The following is an 18,584-nucleotide window of genomic DNA, read 5'->3' as shown; positions in this document are numbered from 1 at the left end:
TATCATTTATATATTACACTTAAGTAATTATTTCAAGATTCCTATTAATTATAAATAGCTAAAAAAATAACAAAATATAAAATCTATAAAATAAATATGCAAATAGTTTTTATTTATAATTTAATTTTGCGTATAAATTGATATTTATTCATTTGTTTTTTATATAGAAATATAGGAGTATTTTACGACTTATTCATTTACTGGATTTTGGCACTTCTCGCTCTCCATAACGCATGTGCCCTCTGAATGTCAGCAATCAGCCTTGGGGGGAGCTGTGGTCTGTTTACTAGAGGGAAGAGGGGAAGGAGAGAGGGCGAATGAAGGGAGGGGGAGAACAGAGGAGAGCAGAGAGAGAGCGAGAGAGGGAGGGAGGGCAGGCAAGAAAACTTTTCACTTGTGAGGATCCACAGAGGAAGCGTGTGTGCGTGTTGGAGCGGCGACCATGCAGGTAAAAACGCATTAGCTAATTGCTCCGAACTTAATTAAACGAGATTCGCGGTCGGTTAATTGCGCCCGTTCGAACGCGGAGAGTGGCCTGCGACTGTTAGACGAGCGAGTAAAACGACGGATCGTGCCCCGATACTAATCCGATCCATAATAGAAATCCTACATTAAATCCCAAACTTTTTTTTCTGCCCCCTCCGTCTCTGTTTCGCCTGCTCTCCCTGCACCACCCCCATCGTCGAGGCGAACGCGACGCACGTACTCCGCTTTCAAGTAGCTTTTTTTTGTGTGTATCGTTTAATTCTCTCGCCAATTACGTGTTGGGAGCTGTTTAAATAAGAGTTTAAAATGCCCATGTGTTGCACCGAAAGTGTTTAAGGTGTGGATACGAGCGCTAGGACGCAGTTAAATAGGGGGTCTAACTGGGCGGCGAGGGAGGAGGGGGTTCGAGTGTTCCCAACACATCTGTAAGCGGAGCCCACGTTCATTAATTAAATGGCTTTAGTCGGGCTAGGCCTCCATTTACTCTGCTGAGCAGCAGGCGGCGGGCGGTGCAACCCTAGATGCCCGATTGGCAGCCCACAATCAGAGGGGGAAGGAAATAACCAGAGGCCGAGGTTGTTGTTTTTCTTTTTTTTAAATCCGAAGTTTAGTAAGAGATTTTTTTTTTTTTTTTATGGCACGGGTTAACTCGATCGATGTTTTCCAGCTCCCACCTGGCCCGGACAGAGTTTGTTTCCAGGGAGTGGAGAGCACCCAGTTGGAGGCAGTTTGAGCAACGGTTAATTATCAGCGCCTGCTAACAGGCTAGCTAGCGAAGTGACACGGCTGTTAACAGCTCCGGCTCTTTTGTTTATTAATTTAACGACGGCCCAGCCCAAACTGAGAGCCGATTGGAGATTATGCTGAGGCTTTCCTCGTCTTTTTTCGCAGTTTCAGAGAAGTGTGTCCGTCGCCGCAGGATTATTTTTTGGTAAACTAACGGCTAACGAGCATTTCCAAGCAGCACTGTAATGCGACGTTGCAGGGGGGCTTCACAGCCTAGCTTGCTAGCTAATTGATTCGGTCGGCATAGCTAATTAGACTGCTCATTAATTAGCCTCCTTAAGGCAGAGAGACCCAAAAAGCTGCTACGTTGTGGTCTTTATTGTTAAATGTGTCACGGGGTATTAAATGCGATGTACACAATGCAGGGGTAGGCTCATCGAAATAGTATCCGATCACATATCCCCGCTAGCTTGCTAATTGGCATGAGTAGGAAGTAAGGTGGTAGCTGTGTTGGTATTTTTCCTCCCAGGCACGGGTTGCGTTTTTGGCTGCATCTGTGTTTATTAATGCTAGCAGAAAAATGCATCTACGGTTTTCTTGAAATGCATACTGCTGGATGTCTTTTCTTATTATTATTTTTAGCGAATACAAATGCATGCTGTTGAATTGAAGCAACGAGATCTGAAAATAAACGGCCCAGTGTTTTTGTGGCATCTGTCAGAAGTGGTGCTGCATGGCATAATTTGCATTTCTTTTTTTTTTTTTGCCTTGTTTGTTCTCCTTTTTTGTAGTACAGGTTTGTGCACATGTGCTCTGAGATTAGCCTGGATTTAGTTTGAATTAAAAGAGGAATAAAACATTAGCTCTTCCATGTGGGAACCTCATTATATAGATGGGTTCTTGCATCACAATGTGAAATTTGAGCAGGTTGTGGCAAACAAATAAAAGGGGAACCTCCCATAAACACATCGGCCAATCTGACGATCCCATGCTATCATAACCTTATATAGGAAAACGAATGAGAGACAAATTTACATACTGCAATCTAAGAGATTTTATTAAAAAGAGAGAAGCAATTATTTCTACAGTTCTGGTAGGGAAAAAAAAAAACAGTGTTACAACCTGGTTTCTTTAACTAACCAATTAGCAAAGTTTTCAAGAGTTATTTTCAAGACAAATGCTTCCTTCTGAATGTGAAAAGTAGACATGGTGCCAACGACAGGTGTTTAAGTAAAAGAAAATTAAGATTCAGTGTTTTAAAAGCTGAAAACAACAGGGTGTTTTTGTCTTTCAATTTACACTTAAACTTGTACAACGTGTTGACTACCCCGGCATCACAAGAGCTGTTGCCTTTTTTTTTAATATTGCCACAAATCAACAAACAATATTTAGTGATTTGAACAAATTCCAATTTGTAAACACTTGAATTTTACAAGTCAGTTAACCGACTTCTTTAAGTGGAGGAACAACATTAAGATTTTATTCTTCTTTACAAGTCAACATTATAGCTGCATGCTAAAATGAACTATTCCGTGCCATTTTTAGCAGAAACCGGAGCTCGTCGGGACTATTTTTATATTCATTGTTTGATGCAAACCTTCTTGAAAACATTAGCTAACTTATTTTTTAAATTATTATTATTCACATACATTTGGCTGAGCAAAGCTTCAGCAATATGCTTTTGGCTCTGTTGTTAGAAGTAAAATAAAATTGAAATGACAATCTGGATATGTTTATTGAAAATGTTGCAAACAAAGCCAAAGGGGGCGGAGCAGCCAGCTGCCTAATAACCAACCAGATGATTGGAGGACAAATGGTGGCATGAACCTTGCTCGAACATCATGCGTTTTATTTATTTTTAATATATCTAATCAGTATTGGAGAGTAGTCCATCTCTAAAATTAGCCATCTTTAGGTGCTTATTTTGAAGAATCCATATTTTATTTTTTATACTTTTTGATTCAATGCTTTGTAGAGAAACTCCAGTATAACACGCTAATACTGGCTAATTCAACAGAATACTTTGTTGGGTAGCTTGGTAGTTGTCTGCTTATATCAGACCAGAGAACAACTTTAACTTAATTTGATGGATAGCGGGCGCTCTTTTTAGTTTCCACACACTGATTTGTTTATTTGTGTGTGTGTGTGTGTGTGTGTGATTGAAAGCATTTTTTTTCTTGAAAACAAGGCCAAAGTATCCATGTTTCAGCCAGATGGCTGGCAGTACAGAGCAACAAGTCGGGGCAGCACTGCTACCCTGACACTTCAGCATCTAATTGAAAGTAGTTTAAGTCGCAGGAGAGAACATGTTAGTGGATTTAAAGGAGTAACTTTTGCCTACTCGTGTGGTTAAAGATTTGATGTAAAGGTGGAATAAATAATATAATGCTGATCTGAGATTAGTTTGTATTTTAACTAAAAAAAACTCCAAAATGACTCCCTTCTTATGGATTAACATGGTTAGACGAGGTCAATTGATTTGACTCTTCGGATGGTTTAATGCCTTTTTATTTAGAGGGGAAAATTATCAGCTGGAAAAATAATGTATTTCCATTTGCATTCAAAGTTTGTTGTCTCAAGAGTTGAAATGCGTTCCAGGAAACGAGCCGTGGGGGAGCATAAACAATAATCATTCTCAGAGTCTTTGATGAAATTACCCCAGTATCAAGCAGCTATTAACTGGCCTGCCACGAGACTTAACCAACAAGTGCGCTAAAGTATTTTTAGAAGGAGGAGCGTGATTCACTGACATTCATTTGTATCTGTCAGGAGGAGCCTGGAGAGACGGTGTGCAGTGAAAGGAATGGAGTTGCAAAGTGGCTGTGCCCGCTGTGCCAACAAGGGCAGCCTGACAGATTTTCCTTGTCTCTACATCTCACTGAGCAACACAGTGTACTTCCATCGTGTGTGGACAGACTGCTGGACATTGTGAGTTTGGTAAGTGACTACTCACAATATCTTGCATTACAAATGTCATAATCGATGGCTTGACTCATTTTTTTTTTTGACTTGCTTTCTAATTACATTGCTTAACCCAATAATTACAGCCAGTGGAAGGAAGAAAGTAAAAGATCTGGGTCCTATAGATATAACATCAGGTGTACAAAAAAAACCTACTACAAATTGAAAATGATCCTGTTATTAAACAAAAATAAAATCAAAAGCCTTGCTGCTTCTATTTGGATTAAGCAGAAAAGTTGCAGCCCGACGCATCTAATTAAAGCACTTCATTAACTAATCATCACCATGTGGGACAATGTTTCCTGTAAAAGCAGGAGCTTTGGCGGTTTAGTAGTCTTGAAGTCTTGTGTCCATTTACACAAGGCCAAGGTGGAAAGACATCAGCAGTAACTTTAGAGAAGCAATTCCTGCTGCCATTTAGTCTTTCAAGGAGTTGTTGGGCCTCATCAAAGCAGGTTTAAAGACATCGTTTAGGGGCTAATTGACACTTTCTTATCTTCCCAGGATGGAATGTTTTTGAACCATGTTTGTAGTCAAAAGCATGTTTGTAGTACAACCTTGAGAGATGATGGTTAAATCGCCAGGCTTTAACTCTGGGTGCTAACTCGTGCCTTAAAGTCTTAAAGTATTTAAAATGAAAGCCCTAGGATGTCTTAAGTTAATTTTAAAATAAGTTGGCTTTAAATATGTTAGTCGGGGTTCTTACATTTTGTTGTGACAGAGCTATTTAATCATAATCTGTGCAGTTTTCTTTTTTTTTTTTCTCATGAGACTTTACTGTTACGCAAAACTTGAGTCACATGCAGACATCTTCACTGCTTTGTGTGACTCGGGGTGGTTGCGGCTACAGTAACTAGCTGCTAATATACCTGTGCTAGCTACCTTAATAGATAGCTAGCTATATTAATACAGCTAGCTAGCTAACCAGCAAGAGTAGCTAACATGGTGACAAAGGTAAAGCTAGCTATCTATTATGTTTATCATGGCTAAGTGAAAATGTATTGCCAGTTTGCTGGATAATGTTTGTCTTAGCTGTTGGCTCATTGCTGTTGCCAACCCATACAATTAATTTATTAGTGACTTTCTTTTGTACATTTCTGTCATGATAGGTCTTAAATCTCGTTCATAATGCTCTTAAAACATTGGTTAAGAAGTTTTTAATTTGAGTCAGTGAAATGTGCGTAAGCCTTGTAACTTAGACTTTAAATTGGACCGAAGTGGCTTAATTTTCTTAATCTTAAAATTACCCTTTGGTTAATGCTTATAACTCACAATTAGCAATGAAATACTTGTTAAAGTTGTCTCTAAAGTAGTCGTTAGAGACAATTAACTAGAGGAATAAATAATGCAATACAAAATGTGTTAATATACTAATAGGATTTGGCAGCTCTAGGTGAACACGGTTTATTATTAGAACAACAATAGACTAAGTTTTAAAGTGTTTATGGAGACACCACATTGGGAATAATGAGCCACCTCACAAAAAAGAAAACTTTAAAGAAAACACTTTTTGTGAAGTGTTGGGGAGACGGCGAGTTTGTATTGGTGGATCTATTAAAGACGGGGTATGCTCTCGGAGTAATTTGCAAATTAAAGACTAGCCAGGCTTGCTATGTGTAATATAACCACACTTGCTTGAGTCACGCCCAAATGTGCTACATAATGACATTCGGCTCATCTGGCAAGAGCCACTGCAGAGTCAAGTTTGTGATGGGAATTCAGCTGAACGACTCCTTCTCTTTTTACAGGCTGTTTTGAAACAGGCTGCGAGTGGAGCAGAAGATTGCAGAGGTGTTCAGGAGACCACAGGTGAGTGTTGGGAATACTTACACTTGGTTAAACCATAAATGGATATGACATATTCATCTATGTGGGCATTTTAAACTAACTGGGTGGATTCCCAGACTAGTAAATATGGATCCTGTAGCGCTGTGGAAAGTATTTGTCCATACATTGGTTTTGCTTTTTTTGTGTCATAGTTAAATTTCAGATTCAAATCTTGATATAAAAGTTGACATGACAACAAAAGGCCGTTTTCAAATGACTATCGCATAAGAAAAAAAAAACAACCTCCAGACCAACATATGTGAAAAACAAACTGTTTTTTCCTCTCTTGGCCCTTGAAACATTTGTTAATGCTGGCATTGAGCCTTTTACTTTGCATTAGTGAAACTTTGCCCCACTCTTCTTGGCAAAAAATACATTTAATTTAATCACATTGGAGGGTTTTCAAGAAGATCATCACACCTCTTCTGAATCAATTGTAAGTCTAAACTTTGAGTAGCCACGCCAAAACATTCTCTACTGCAAAACCCGATTTCACTTTAGCTTTAGTTGACCATCCGATGCCCAGATGTTCTCCTTCAGAACTTGCTCAGGAGCAAAATTCATGGTTCCATTATCTGGGTTTGTTCAAGTCTTGAAACTAGGTGTTTATTATTTTTAAATGTTAAAAATATGAAATATAAGAAATGGGGTTAGCAACAAATTAGAATTGATTTTGTTGATGTATATCCAAAAACATGAAAGTTAAGTTTGTTTTTTTTCTCCCCTAGATGCTGAATTTTCACAACTGATGTCCACTGAAGAAACCCATTCAGACCCCTGCCAATCTACAGAGTGTTCAGACGCTAGCCAGACCCTTGCTGACAAAGAGATGGAGGAGGAAAGCATAATGGAACGGGAGGGAGGTGACGCTGAAGTGGTTTTAGAAGAGGAGGGAAACTTGCTCCCAGAAGCCAAACTGCAAAATGCAACTGAAAACTCAGAAATACCAGGCACGAGTGAAAAGTCAGTTGGTAAAAACAGCGTTCCAGCTGAAAAAAGCACCCGGTCATTCAAATGCAATGCCTGCTTGGAAAGTTTCTCCAACAGGACTGCCTTGAGTGTTCATTATACCTCTGCATCCCACATTCAGAGGATGACCTCAGGCGCTGCAAAGCAAGGTGCAGAAGGCTCTACCCAGCCTCCCTCAGTTGCGGGTCTGTCTCGCCCGTACATATCGAACAAACCCTACCAGTGTGCTGTGTGTCGAGTCTCCTACAATCACGCCATCACCCTTGAGAGCCATATGAAATCTGTTTTGCATCAGACCCGCAGCAGAAATGCTGGCATGGTTTCAAACGGTGCAGTACCTGCTGCCAGTTCGAGAAGTAGCAACGCCAGCGCTCCGAACTCGATAGTTACGACCTCTGAAAGCAGAGGCAGCTCCTTGGGCACCACCAGCAACTGTGCTGCTCCTGCGACAGTGATGGTGGGCGGCGCGAAGGATGGAGAGCAGATTGCAGGTTCACAAGTGGCTCCCTCCCTCCTCACGTCCCCGGTGGCCTCCGCTCAGGCAGTCTCTGCCTTTCTCACCCTCCTCACGTCAACTCCCAGCACCCTGTCGCATTCCATCCTCCCGTCGCTGTTCGCAGCGGGCGCCGCACCCGGTACCGCTACACCTCAGCTCGTGCCTCAGCCTCACATGGTCATGCCCCTGATCTTAAATGGGCTCCAAGCCCAAACTCAGCAGCATCAAGACAACCAGCAAGGACAGCTCCTCACGCAGTGCGTGCCATTCGTAGGCCTCAACCCAGCCCAGCAAGCCCTACTAACCCAAAGACTTAACAGCTTACAGAACCAGTGGCCCTCATCGGTTGTTTCAACTCACATGCAGCCCCCTCAGGAAGAGCAAGGGCAAGAGAGGCAGAGCAGCGACGAAAAGTCCTCGGATCAGATCAAGAACGGGGACAACGGGACTTCGGAGAACGCCAAGGGAGACAGACCTGAAGGAGAAACCATTGATGAATCTGCACAGTGTGCAGACGGAGAAGACAAAGGGAAGGTTGACGGCAACGAGGACAAGGTGAAAGAACATCAAGATAGCACAACAGACGGAGATGGCTCTACAGATCAGTTGAATCCGAAAGGTGATAAAGAAAATTGCCTGAATCACTCCCGGGCAGGCACAGGCAAGAGCCTCCGCAATAACAACCTCTCGCCTTCAGCATCTGTGGCCAGCCTCAGTCCAGTGAACTTAGACCTTACACTCAGCCCTGATTCCACCCCTCAGAAATCTCAATCTGGTACCACCCCTTGTGATTCACCAAAATCCAGCCCGAATACCAATGCCTTAACCACCAGCCAAACTAATCTTCGTTGTAACGCAGCAGAGGCCAATCATTTAGACCTTCCTGTACTGTCAGAGTTCCAGTCCGAGGTTCTGTGGGCATTCTTTGAGTCCCGTAGTGAGGCGGATGCTGCAAGTCCTCCTCATGAGGACTGTGAAGCACTAGGTAGAGAGGTGGGGCTTTCAGAGGAGGAGGTGCGGAGGTGGTTAAGCCACGCCCGCCAGACAAAGCAGAGACGGAGAGCAGAGCTGAAACACATGGATGGATTTACAAGACACAGTCAAGGATCTGATAACGACTATGACGACGAGGAAAACTCTCTCATTATCGCAGAAGGTGACGACGATGCTGAAGCTTCAAGTAGTCAGGTCATGGATTTGTCTGGCACGAGAGAGAAATGCAAGAGGAGGGACGCAGGAAAAGAGGAACGTGGAGAGTCCGCTCTAACGTCTGACTCAGAAACCGAAATGTACACTTCTGTCATTGTTTCTGATGAGGAAAGCCAAAACGAATTGCTCAGAGAAGGTCCTGAAAGTCCTGCTAAGGACGAAGCACAGCGGGAGATGCACGGCGACAAGGGCACAGCTGGAGGAAAGGTGCTGCGCTCCACAACTGTGTTCCTCTCCGATGCAGAGGACGAGTACGAAGATGACGAGGGTGGAGGAGCTCAGAGGGCTAAGAAGAAAAAGCGCAAAGGCGATTTTGAGCGAGACGAGGTGGAGTCAAAGAAGGAAAGACAGGACCCGGATGTGGATCTGGAGTTGGAGGCTCAAGGTGATCCTCCGAGTGCGCAATCCGTAGCGATGGACCATACTGAGATTCCCCCCGGTGCTCTGCACTCTGTCCCTTTGTCCATTTCTCCATTTTCTACGCAGTTCCTCAGCCCTTATGTTCTCTCCCTTGCTTCCTCAATGGCAAGTGATGGAAGCAAAATATCGGTCTTTCCAAACTCCCCAACAATCTCTCGCTTTCCTGGCTCTTTACTCTCGCAGACTCTCTCCTCCCACAACCAAACCTCTCACTACCTGTCCAACGGAGATGATTCCGAATCTGCGCTGGATCTCAGCATAGGGAAAAACAACTCCAAGTATGCTTCGTCCTCCTCATCTGTCGACAAAATATCAGTACAGAAGGGACAGCTGTTGGATGGACTTGGCCTGCGGCCCACATCCAAAGGCATGGTGGTTGTCCAGGTTAAACCAGAACCCGGGACTGCCATGCCTTCATCCAATAGCCCAATAAATCTGGTCAACTGCGGCAACATGACAAAGTCGAACATTTATATGAGAGCAGATGACAAGACAAACGCCACTTTTGTGAAAGTGGAGAGAGACCGGGAGAAAGAGACCGAGCTGCAAGAGAGGAAGTCCAAAGGAAAAAGGTACCGGGACATGCGCCGCTCCAGGACCATCATTCAAGCTGAACAGCTTGACATTCTGTATGGCTGCTATTTCAAAGACCCTAATCCTGGGAAGCATGAGTTTGAACAGATCGCTGAGTGGGTTCATCTCCCAAAAAAGGTCGTTCAGATCTGGTTCCAGAACATGAGGGCGAGGGAAAGGAAAGGCGAGGTCCGGTTCATCAGCGACGGCACTTTGGCTGCCGTTGGAAAACCTCTCATCAAATTCACATGGCCTCTTTCTAAACCCATATTCTCAAACAAGACTGCTACAAATAACGCCGGGGGCATCCCAGCTACTCCAATTGTTCGGACACTTATAAAGACAGAAAAAGAGCCGGAGAAAGAGCTGGCAAAAACGGCCTTGGTGAAGAAAGTGATCCCAGTTCCCATCAAGCCCAAGGAGGTAGCTTACCCCACTGCAGGGTCTCCTGTGAGCAGCAGTGTTACTGCAGTGCCAAAGACCAAGCTTGAAGCCAGCAGCAATGTCAGTATGTTGAAAGTTTCATCCAAAGTCCCTACCCCCGTCCTCTATCCCCCACCCAAGGAACCAGTTCCAATTGCCCCACGGCCCATCCAGAAACAAGAAGAGGAAAGTGAAGAAGAAAAAACCGACGAGGAAAAGGAGGATGACAGTGAAATGTTGATCAGACCGGGCATGGCTAACCGCATGGTACCAAAGCTGGCCACAACTCCCATCAACAACAGGCCTCCAGTCTCCACTCTAGTGCCACCAAAACAAAACGGTCTCAACTACTGGACCCCCAAAGTCCCCATAAAGATCAACACTCTGTCAAGAGAACAACTGGCGCTTCCAACACACACACCGCCCCGTACCATCCCCCCTCCTCCCACCCCTAGCATCGCACCGGTCAGCCCAAACACACCCGGTTCCGCTAAAGCGGGGAGCCCGTCCACACCGATCATCGTGAAGTCCAGTCCAACGGAAAGCAGCTTTCTGTCCCACTCTGCCAGCCGCAGGCCACGCACCCACCTGTCCTGCCTTCAGCTGTCCATCTTGCAGTCATGCTATGAAACCTGTGCCCACCCCAATGCTATGGAGTGCGAAGCGATCGGCACAGAGCTCAACTTGCCTCTCAAGGTGGTGCAGATTTGGTTCCAGAATACCAGAGCCAAGGAGAAGCGCTGGAGGCTGCAGCAGGAAAAAATGGTACGTTGCCAGCTTGACATATTTGTCTCGTTGCTACTTTCCTGTACGTATTACTCCGTTTTTAAGACAAACAAAAAAGATAAATATTTTTGCGCTAGCAGTTATCGCTCCTCCTACAGCAATAATCTTAACAAAAATGGGTGTTTTGATGTGAAACTGTAGTACTCTGGTCACATTCAATTTTGATTTTTGGTCCTTTTTATAATATTTGTGAGGTATTCTTCACATCTTCAGTAAATATGTAAAAACTTGAAGTTTCTCTAATCCACGTAGGATCTAATTATAGTGCTGTGAGAAAGCACAGCACTATAATTACAATCATGATTGTAATGATTTTTTTACAATCATTACTTTTAGATCATTGTACAATTTTTAAGATTAGGTGAATAAAAAATACAGTTCTCAAATTATGATTTTATTTACTAAGGTAAAAAAAAAGCTATTCAAGGCAGTCTGAACATCTGTGTACAATTCTGTGAACCCTCAATAGATTCACTAGTGCCAATATTGCCATGTGAATTAATCTTTTTTTTTTTTTTTTTATTGAATGGGGAGTTTGGCCCACTTTTTGTAATTTAGCTAAATTAGTATGGTGGACTGATCCTGATCCTAGAAAGAAATAAATGGCTTGATAGAGTAATATGCTAGATATACTCTATATATATACTTGCAATGAAAAATATTAACTTCTCCAATTTAACTGATTTATACAGTGCAACATAAATTATTATGCAACATTATTTCTACTTTTATCTTACTTCTAATCTTCCCATTCTTTTTATTTTAATGCAATTTCTTTTAATTACATCACATTTTATTTCATGCATTTTGTTTCTTCTAATTTTTTAAAAAAATTTTTAATTTACTGTCCCTTTTTTATCATGCCGTGATTTATTTTCTCTTTGTATTTTCTACCCTCTTTTCTCCTTTGTTTATTTACTGTTTATGTTCCTCTTATTCATTCTTTTTTCTTTTTGTAGGAAAGTAATGTGACGGTAAATAAAAAATAATTATTAAAAACTGAATATAATAAAATAATGAAATAAAGGAATCTAATAAAACAAGACTGGAAATAAAACAGGAAATTAAATACTGGTAATTTGAAATCAATACCATTGAAAATAATTGCTGTGCAGTAATCTAATAAGTTAGGATTTTTTGGGGGGTAGCAGGGCTGCTATGTTTGGCACATTAATCATCAAGCCATTAATATTAATATCTTTTGCCAATTTTGGCAGGATCCATCCTCCATACTTTGCAAATAGTTTGTAAAAGATCATGCCAAATCATTTCAATAAGATTGAACTCCAAACTGTGACTAAACCACTCAGAAAAAGTGTTTATTTTATTTAGCAATTTAGAGGTAAACTTGCTGGTGCCCTGTATAATTAAAGTGCTTGTGCCTTTAAGGCCCCGAATTGAAAGCTGAACAATCACCTTCAGGATTTTCTAGTAAAGAGCAGAATGCATTATCCCATTAATTACAGCTGCTAGACCAGGTGTTGAATCAGCAAAGTGCCACCAACTTATCAAACACCTTCCAAAAAAATTCCTCTTTTGTCCAGAGAATATATAATAACTCTTAGGGATACTCAAAATGCTTTTCAGCACATGAGAAGAAGGGCTTGTTTTATCAGCAGTTTTAGTTTCCCCTGGGATCCAAGTCACTAAATGTCGACTCATTAATAAGGACCATAAGTGAGATTTGTAGGCCTGGAGATGTTCTGTGTCTTGTGAACTTCTGAATGAGTCATCCATGTTCTCCTGGTGTAATTTGATAGGTTGGCCACTCCTGGGAAAGTTTACCACTGGGCCATGATATCTTCATTTGTAGATAATGGCTCCAACTGTGGCTGGCTGGAGAACTAGAGCGTTAGAAATGACCTTGTAAACCTATCCAGACTGTTGCTTTTCAGGGAGTATTTTTAATCTGTTCATGAATTTCTGAAGATCCAGACATGGTGCGTTGCTTTTGAAGATATTTCAGCCTACATCATACTGTTAGACAGGGTGTGTTTAACCGATCTCTTTATTCTACATGTCTGGTAATAAGGCCTTGGTGGGGATACTGTAAATGACCAAGAACATGACCAACTGAACCCAATCCAGGATTAATCAAAGCCCTCGACTGTAATTCCACAAAAAAAATGCCAAGTCAATTTGGATCTCCCTTTTTCCTTAATAAACCTTTACATCACAGATCCCCAACCTCAAATTCCCTAGATTTGAGGTTGGGGATTTCCAAAAGCTTAATGTTGGCTGCTTTATTCATTCTACAATTTTCCATGTCTGTTTGGGTTCATTTTCATGTTGGACCACCCAGCTGAGTCAAAGTGCCTTTTCACACCTGGTATTCCGGTATATCCTGTTTGATTGGGGACTAAAAATCGCAACATTTGCTTACAGTTGCAGCTAGTACGGTTTCCTTAATCACCGCACTTTGTCAAATTATCTAAACCTTTTGAAAAAATCCTGTCCCCCCCGCCACCCTGCATCTCTGGTGGTTCTGGACCAAGAACCACTGAAGGAAACAACACCTAAACCTCTGAAATAGACACTGAGCACAACTTCCTGTTTCACAAAATCTTGAGAAGTGGACGTTTTCGGCCACTTCAAAGATGAAGATTATATTTGGCAAAAGACCACGAGCCATACCTCCCCAAAACAAACCGGACTTTCTAGGCAAACAGACTAGAGTTTGATTAAAGCAGAAGGAACAGGGCTGGTGTGAATGCAACCTATTTCGTTTGGTTGCTGTAATAATTCCTGATACTTTCTTCCAATCTTAATGAGTCTTTTCCTATCTCCATGTTTGTCTCCCTTGACCAACCGCAGTACCCCCTGTCAGATGGGAAGGTGGACACCAGCTCTGGAAGCTACCTTCACTACAGCGCCCTGAAAGCCAATCGGCCCATCCTTCCCAAGCCCGTTCAGCTAACGATCACCGAACCCGCGGCCTCTCCGGTGCCGGGCCAGCCCGCTCCGAAGGAAACCCTGACGGGCCACTGCGATGCCTGCAATGTCTCCTTCGAGTCGCGGGCCGCCGCCAGGGCCCACGTCTTCTCCCCACATCACCTGGCCACTTTGAGAACCACTAACTTTGGCCAGCCCACGGCCCTGGTCAACAAGAACAGCTCACAGGGTTCTCTCTCCACCGCTGTGACCAGCCCAGGAGCTGGTTCCGAAGGGGAGATCGTCATCGAGTTGCCACCCTCGACGGCCACCAGCAACAGTTAAAAAGACTCAGATCAGGCATGGTCTGCACATTGACAATTGTTGGACCCGTTTGGGCTCCTCAGATTTTAATAAACACATTTGAGCACTAATCCTCTAAAGGTAATCTTTCGCTACGCCTCCCTCTCACCCACTCCCCACTTTTTCTCCGCTCCTCTTTGCTCGACTGTCACTTGGCCTGACATCATGAACTGAGCAGACTCTCTTCCCCATGCTGCTTGTCACTTTCTCAGCTGATTTCCTGATGAGTGTGCGAACCCTCTAAAGGTCTCCTTGACTCTTTCACACCTTACCGCAACAATTTCTGATCCTGACCCTGTGGTTATGTACTGACTAACTTCTTATAATTTGTAAAGGCACTCAACTCACGATGCTTGAGCTGTTCTATCCTAAAGACTGATACAAGTGTTTCTACTTTTTGGCAGTGGCCACGGTGAGCCCATAAACACTTTTTTTGAGGTGACATGATATACTCACATAAATAACTGCCTGTTTTTTGTTTTTTCTCCCTGTGGAGTTGTTGTTTTTCCCCCTCATGCCAACTTTTCACCTCTTCTCGGGCAAAGATTGCTTAGACATCACACAACTGGACTGAGCTGTTGGGAGAGGAGGAAAAGCTGGTAATAGCCAGCTTTTTGGTTGCTACAAGAATTATTTGTTTTCTCATTTGGGATTTATGAGGTACTATAGAGAGAAAGAGAGAGTAGGGCTGCAAACTTGTCCACAATAACATGTTCATAGTTTCATGACAATCTAAAGAAAAAAAAAAGACTGAGCTAAAAGGTTTTTAAAAAAGTAGAATCTGTGGCATACCGCACTTTGACATTTTACATTGTTTGAGATGTTTTTAAGCATTCTGATGCAGGTGTCTTTTTATGGAAAGATGCATTAATGCATGTTGGATGCCTTAATATAAATCACGTGAAATGGATTTTTTTTTTTTTTTTTTTTTTGCTAATCAATTGTAATATGCTTTGGTTATGAGCGTAATATACAAAAAAAGGACTTGTCAATGAAGAGCTTTTTTTCCCCCCAACCTTTTTACACCCATTCAAGGGGATCTGTCTCTTTGAATGTCACAGCTGATATTCTTTGAGTTAAGAAATTCTGCCTGTAAATCTTTCAGCGTTTTCTTGGCCAAGAACTGTAATAGTTTTTTTTTTTGTTTTTTTTTTTTACATTAAATTCTGTTTTGTTTTTTGTCAATTTTACATCCTCCTTAAATGTTTGTGTGTCTCATTTTTGGAATGTGACTCTTCAGACTTGCTTGGGAAATCTAAATGTTTTACACCTCCTGTTGGTGTGTTGGTAATATGGCAGCCTTAAAAGGAAAAACCCAACAGGGGAGCTTTGTAAATTGATTTCAACTCTATTTGGCACCAAGACTCGGACTGATTTCCCAACTTTTTTTTTCTTTCTTTTTTGTCTTTTTGAATACTGTAAAAGTTTTTTTTTTGTTTGTTTTTTTTAAATACTCATTTTATTCTCTTGAGTGTTTGTTCAACGATGGGAAGCAATTACAACTGGCAAAACATTTTTATTTAGGTCAAAAGCCAATCCAGTCAGATTGAGAAAGCAGGCCTGTTTCCCCCTCTTTTTTTCCTTTTTTTTGTTGGTTTCAAAGCAGAAAGTGATCCTGGTCATGTATGTGCTGTGAAATGGGATGTTATACTCTTGAAACCCACTATGAGGGAGACAGTTGGGTGTTATTGGTATCATCTAGTGGTTTATGGGTACTCAAATCTAGGAAATAAATTAGGAAACAGAAAATGTATTCACTGAGAGCTAATAAGATGGTGCTGTGTTGAAGGACACAAACTAAAGATGTTTTCCTTCGGTTTAAGTTGTATATTAATGTTACTATTAATAGTTTTAACAAAAAAAAATGCAAAACTAAAACCTGAACTTTTTTTGTAAAGAAATATATAAAAAAAAAACTGATATTCCAAAGTAATCCTCACTTTGCTTTCTGTCATTCAGAAACCAAAAAGCAATCTTTAGGTCGACAGAGAGCAGGAGAGGTCCTAATGCAAACTGTAAAAAAAAACAAAAAAAAAACAAGGACATCCCACAGCTTGACACTTGCACTAGTCCACCATTTTTGCACAAGCTACAGACATGTGAGACGAACGCAGCCATCGCCGCAGCGGTGAAACAAAGAGGGGAATGATGTCCTTTTAACCATGAGTAATAATTTGTACTTCTGTTGGAAACTATCTTGTGTGTAAAGCAAGGACTAGTGTGCTCGAACCTCAAGACTGGGATTACACACACACACACATATACTCACACATATGCGCGCACACACACACACACACACGGTGTTGCACTGTCCAAACTAGATGATGTTTTTATGGAGATCTGCTTTATATTCCCTTATGTTTCATTGTCACTTTTGATTATCACTATTGTTATAACTGTACTACTACTTATACAATTTATTATTACTACTCATCACTGTTTTTTTTTTGTTTTTGTTTGTTTTATTCTTATGGATTCATAATGGTTTTTAATGCCACCGCTCTGCTCAGAAAGAGTATGGTATTCCTATGAATTTTGAACAATAATAGTGGCAGTGTTGTTATGAATTGTTAGATTTTATGATTAAGCTTAATTTTCCTCCTCACTTGTACCTGCCTTTGTGTTTGGTCTCCATTATGCTTTCTTTGTTATACAGAAAAACAAATAAAACCAGTTGAACAACAATGCGAACAAAGTTGGTCTGATTTCATCAAACCTACTGCTGAAAAGATAACTGTAGTGCATGTACTGTTAGATCAATACAGCAGGAGATGTTCATTTGCATACATGCTGTTTTAAATATATTTAATATTTTGCAATGCAAACATGTTAGTTGAAATTTTTATAAAGATCTCTTGAATTGTCCAGGTTTCCTCTGGGGAAACCAGAGTGGGTGATTTTTTTATTTTTTTTTTAAATTGGTAAGAAAATTTCTGGTAAGCATGCTAAAATACTTTGTTTTCAAAAGTGACATATTTAGAATAGCTTTTATTTTAATATACAGGAATTATTCAGCTTGCTAAATGTTGGTCTCGACACGTAAATAATTTCAGAGTTGCAAACCCTTTTAACCTCTTCCTGCCTAGCGGTCACTGTCGAGGCCAGTTATTTAACAGCTGCTTTCTAGCTTGTGGGTGTTTGATTGTATTCATTCATTGGACTCGAGTGCGTCACTCCATAAATCTGCCACCTACTGGGCAAACGTTGTAACTTCAGGAAATGAAAAGATTCATAAAATAACACGTGGTGGTCCCCTTACAGTCGGACAAATGCTAAGCACTGGACGAAATATTTACCAGTACTGCTAGAGTATGAGATCATTATCAGTAAAAACAATAGCAAAAAAATAAATACATAAACAATATTAGTAACATTAATAAACTGCTAAGAACCAATATAATTGTTTAAAATTGAGAAAGATCAACATTTATTTTCGGATTATGTTCCAAATAATCACGTTTATTAACAGGAACACCCTGTGTCACTGGCTATATTTTACTCAAGCATTTTTTCATCACTGGGACTATAATCTTGAAAGTAGTTGTAACACCTGCAGTCAAAAACTTAGTTTATCACACAGCAGTGTATTGTTTTTGTTGCTAAAATCTTTTTTCCTTTTTTTGTAATAAGTGATATCTTGATATTCCTTCTATAAAGGGCAAAAACTAAGATGCTTAATGGATGTTTATGTAATTCCAAAAAAATGCTGGTTCTGAGATATATGCTTAGACTTACCGTGGAAACAAAAATGCATGCTTATGGTTTTCTTGGTGTATAAAAGAATAAGGTAATGGACAATAATGAACCCCACACTGCAAAAATTTTAATTAAAATTAATAAAAAATGAAGACATCCTTTAACCTTCCACCACAATAAATAGCTACAACTACAGCTGAATTTAGATCAAAGCACATGTGTGTGTTAGAGTGTCTCAGGTGAAGTATAGACACAAAGAGAGACAGTTGATGTTCAAACACACTGTCCATCCAAACTGACTGTGACTGAGCACAAATTTCAGTGTCTAGGTGTGCAAAGCTGGTGCAAAGAGGCTTAACAGAAAATGCTAATTTAGGGGGTTGAATACTCATGCAGTTAGAATCATTTTATTCCAAATATAAACTATTTTTCAGTTCTTTTATATCACAAAGTATAGGTAAAAACAAAACGTGTGGTCGTAAAATATTGTGAAAAAGCTGAAGGTGTATGACTACTTTTGGCATTACTTTGGTTTTCTTTTGGTTCAAGAAACATTGTGTTATTTGTGCAGTTGGTCAGATCAAGCTGTGCATACCTAGTTTTACAGCAGTAATAAAGACGATTAAACATCAATAATTTCAAATGTTGTCAACAATATCATTTCCTGTCAGAAATAAAATGCTTATAATCCAAATCATTCAACGTAAAAGTAATAGCTTCTCGGCAAAACACGTTTGTTTCCTGCAAAAGGTTTCCATGTTTATTTGAACTAAAATGG

At 40.9% G+C, this 18,584-nt stretch overlaps 1 protein-coding gene across 3 annotated transcripts; it reads left to right on the top strand.

The window, feature by feature from the left end:
• The first annotated feature begins 276 nt into the window (after positions 1-276).
• On the top strand, positions 277-16,795 carry zfhx2 (zinc finger homeobox 2). Of its 3 annotated transcripts, none has more exons than XM_008438411.3 (5): positions 277-448; positions 3,982-4,149; positions 5,922-5,982; positions 6,729-10,855; positions 13,691-16,795. In XM_008438411.3, the coding sequence occupies exons 1-5, from the start codon at positions 443-445 to the stop codon at positions 14,090-14,092; spliced, it is 4,764 nt and encodes a 1,587-aa protein (XP_008436633.1). In that variant the 5' UTR covers positions 277-442; the 3' UTR covers positions 14,093-16,795. The 3 variants fall into 3 exon arrangements, with proteins under 3 accessions (XP_008436633.1, XP_081457537.1, XP_081457538.1); XM_081601411.1 differs by lacking the exon at positions 277-448 and adding an exon at positions 760-1,061; XM_081601412.1 differs by lacking the exon at positions 277-448 and adding an exon at positions 1,098-1,417.
• The last annotated feature ends 1,789 nt before the right edge of the window (positions 16,796-18,584 follow it).

This window comes from Poecilia reticulata, chromosome 20 (assembly GCF_904066995.2).
Source record: "Poecilia reticulata chromosome 20, P_reticulata-male-v2, whole genome shotgun sequence".
In the NCBI taxonomy this organism is placed as follows: Eukaryota; Metazoa; Chordata; class Actinopteri; order Cyprinodontiformes; family Poeciliidae; genus Poecilia; species Poecilia reticulata.
The sequence above is the reverse complement of the archived record's forward strand: the minus strand, read 5'-3'. Positions and strand labels throughout refer to the sequence as shown.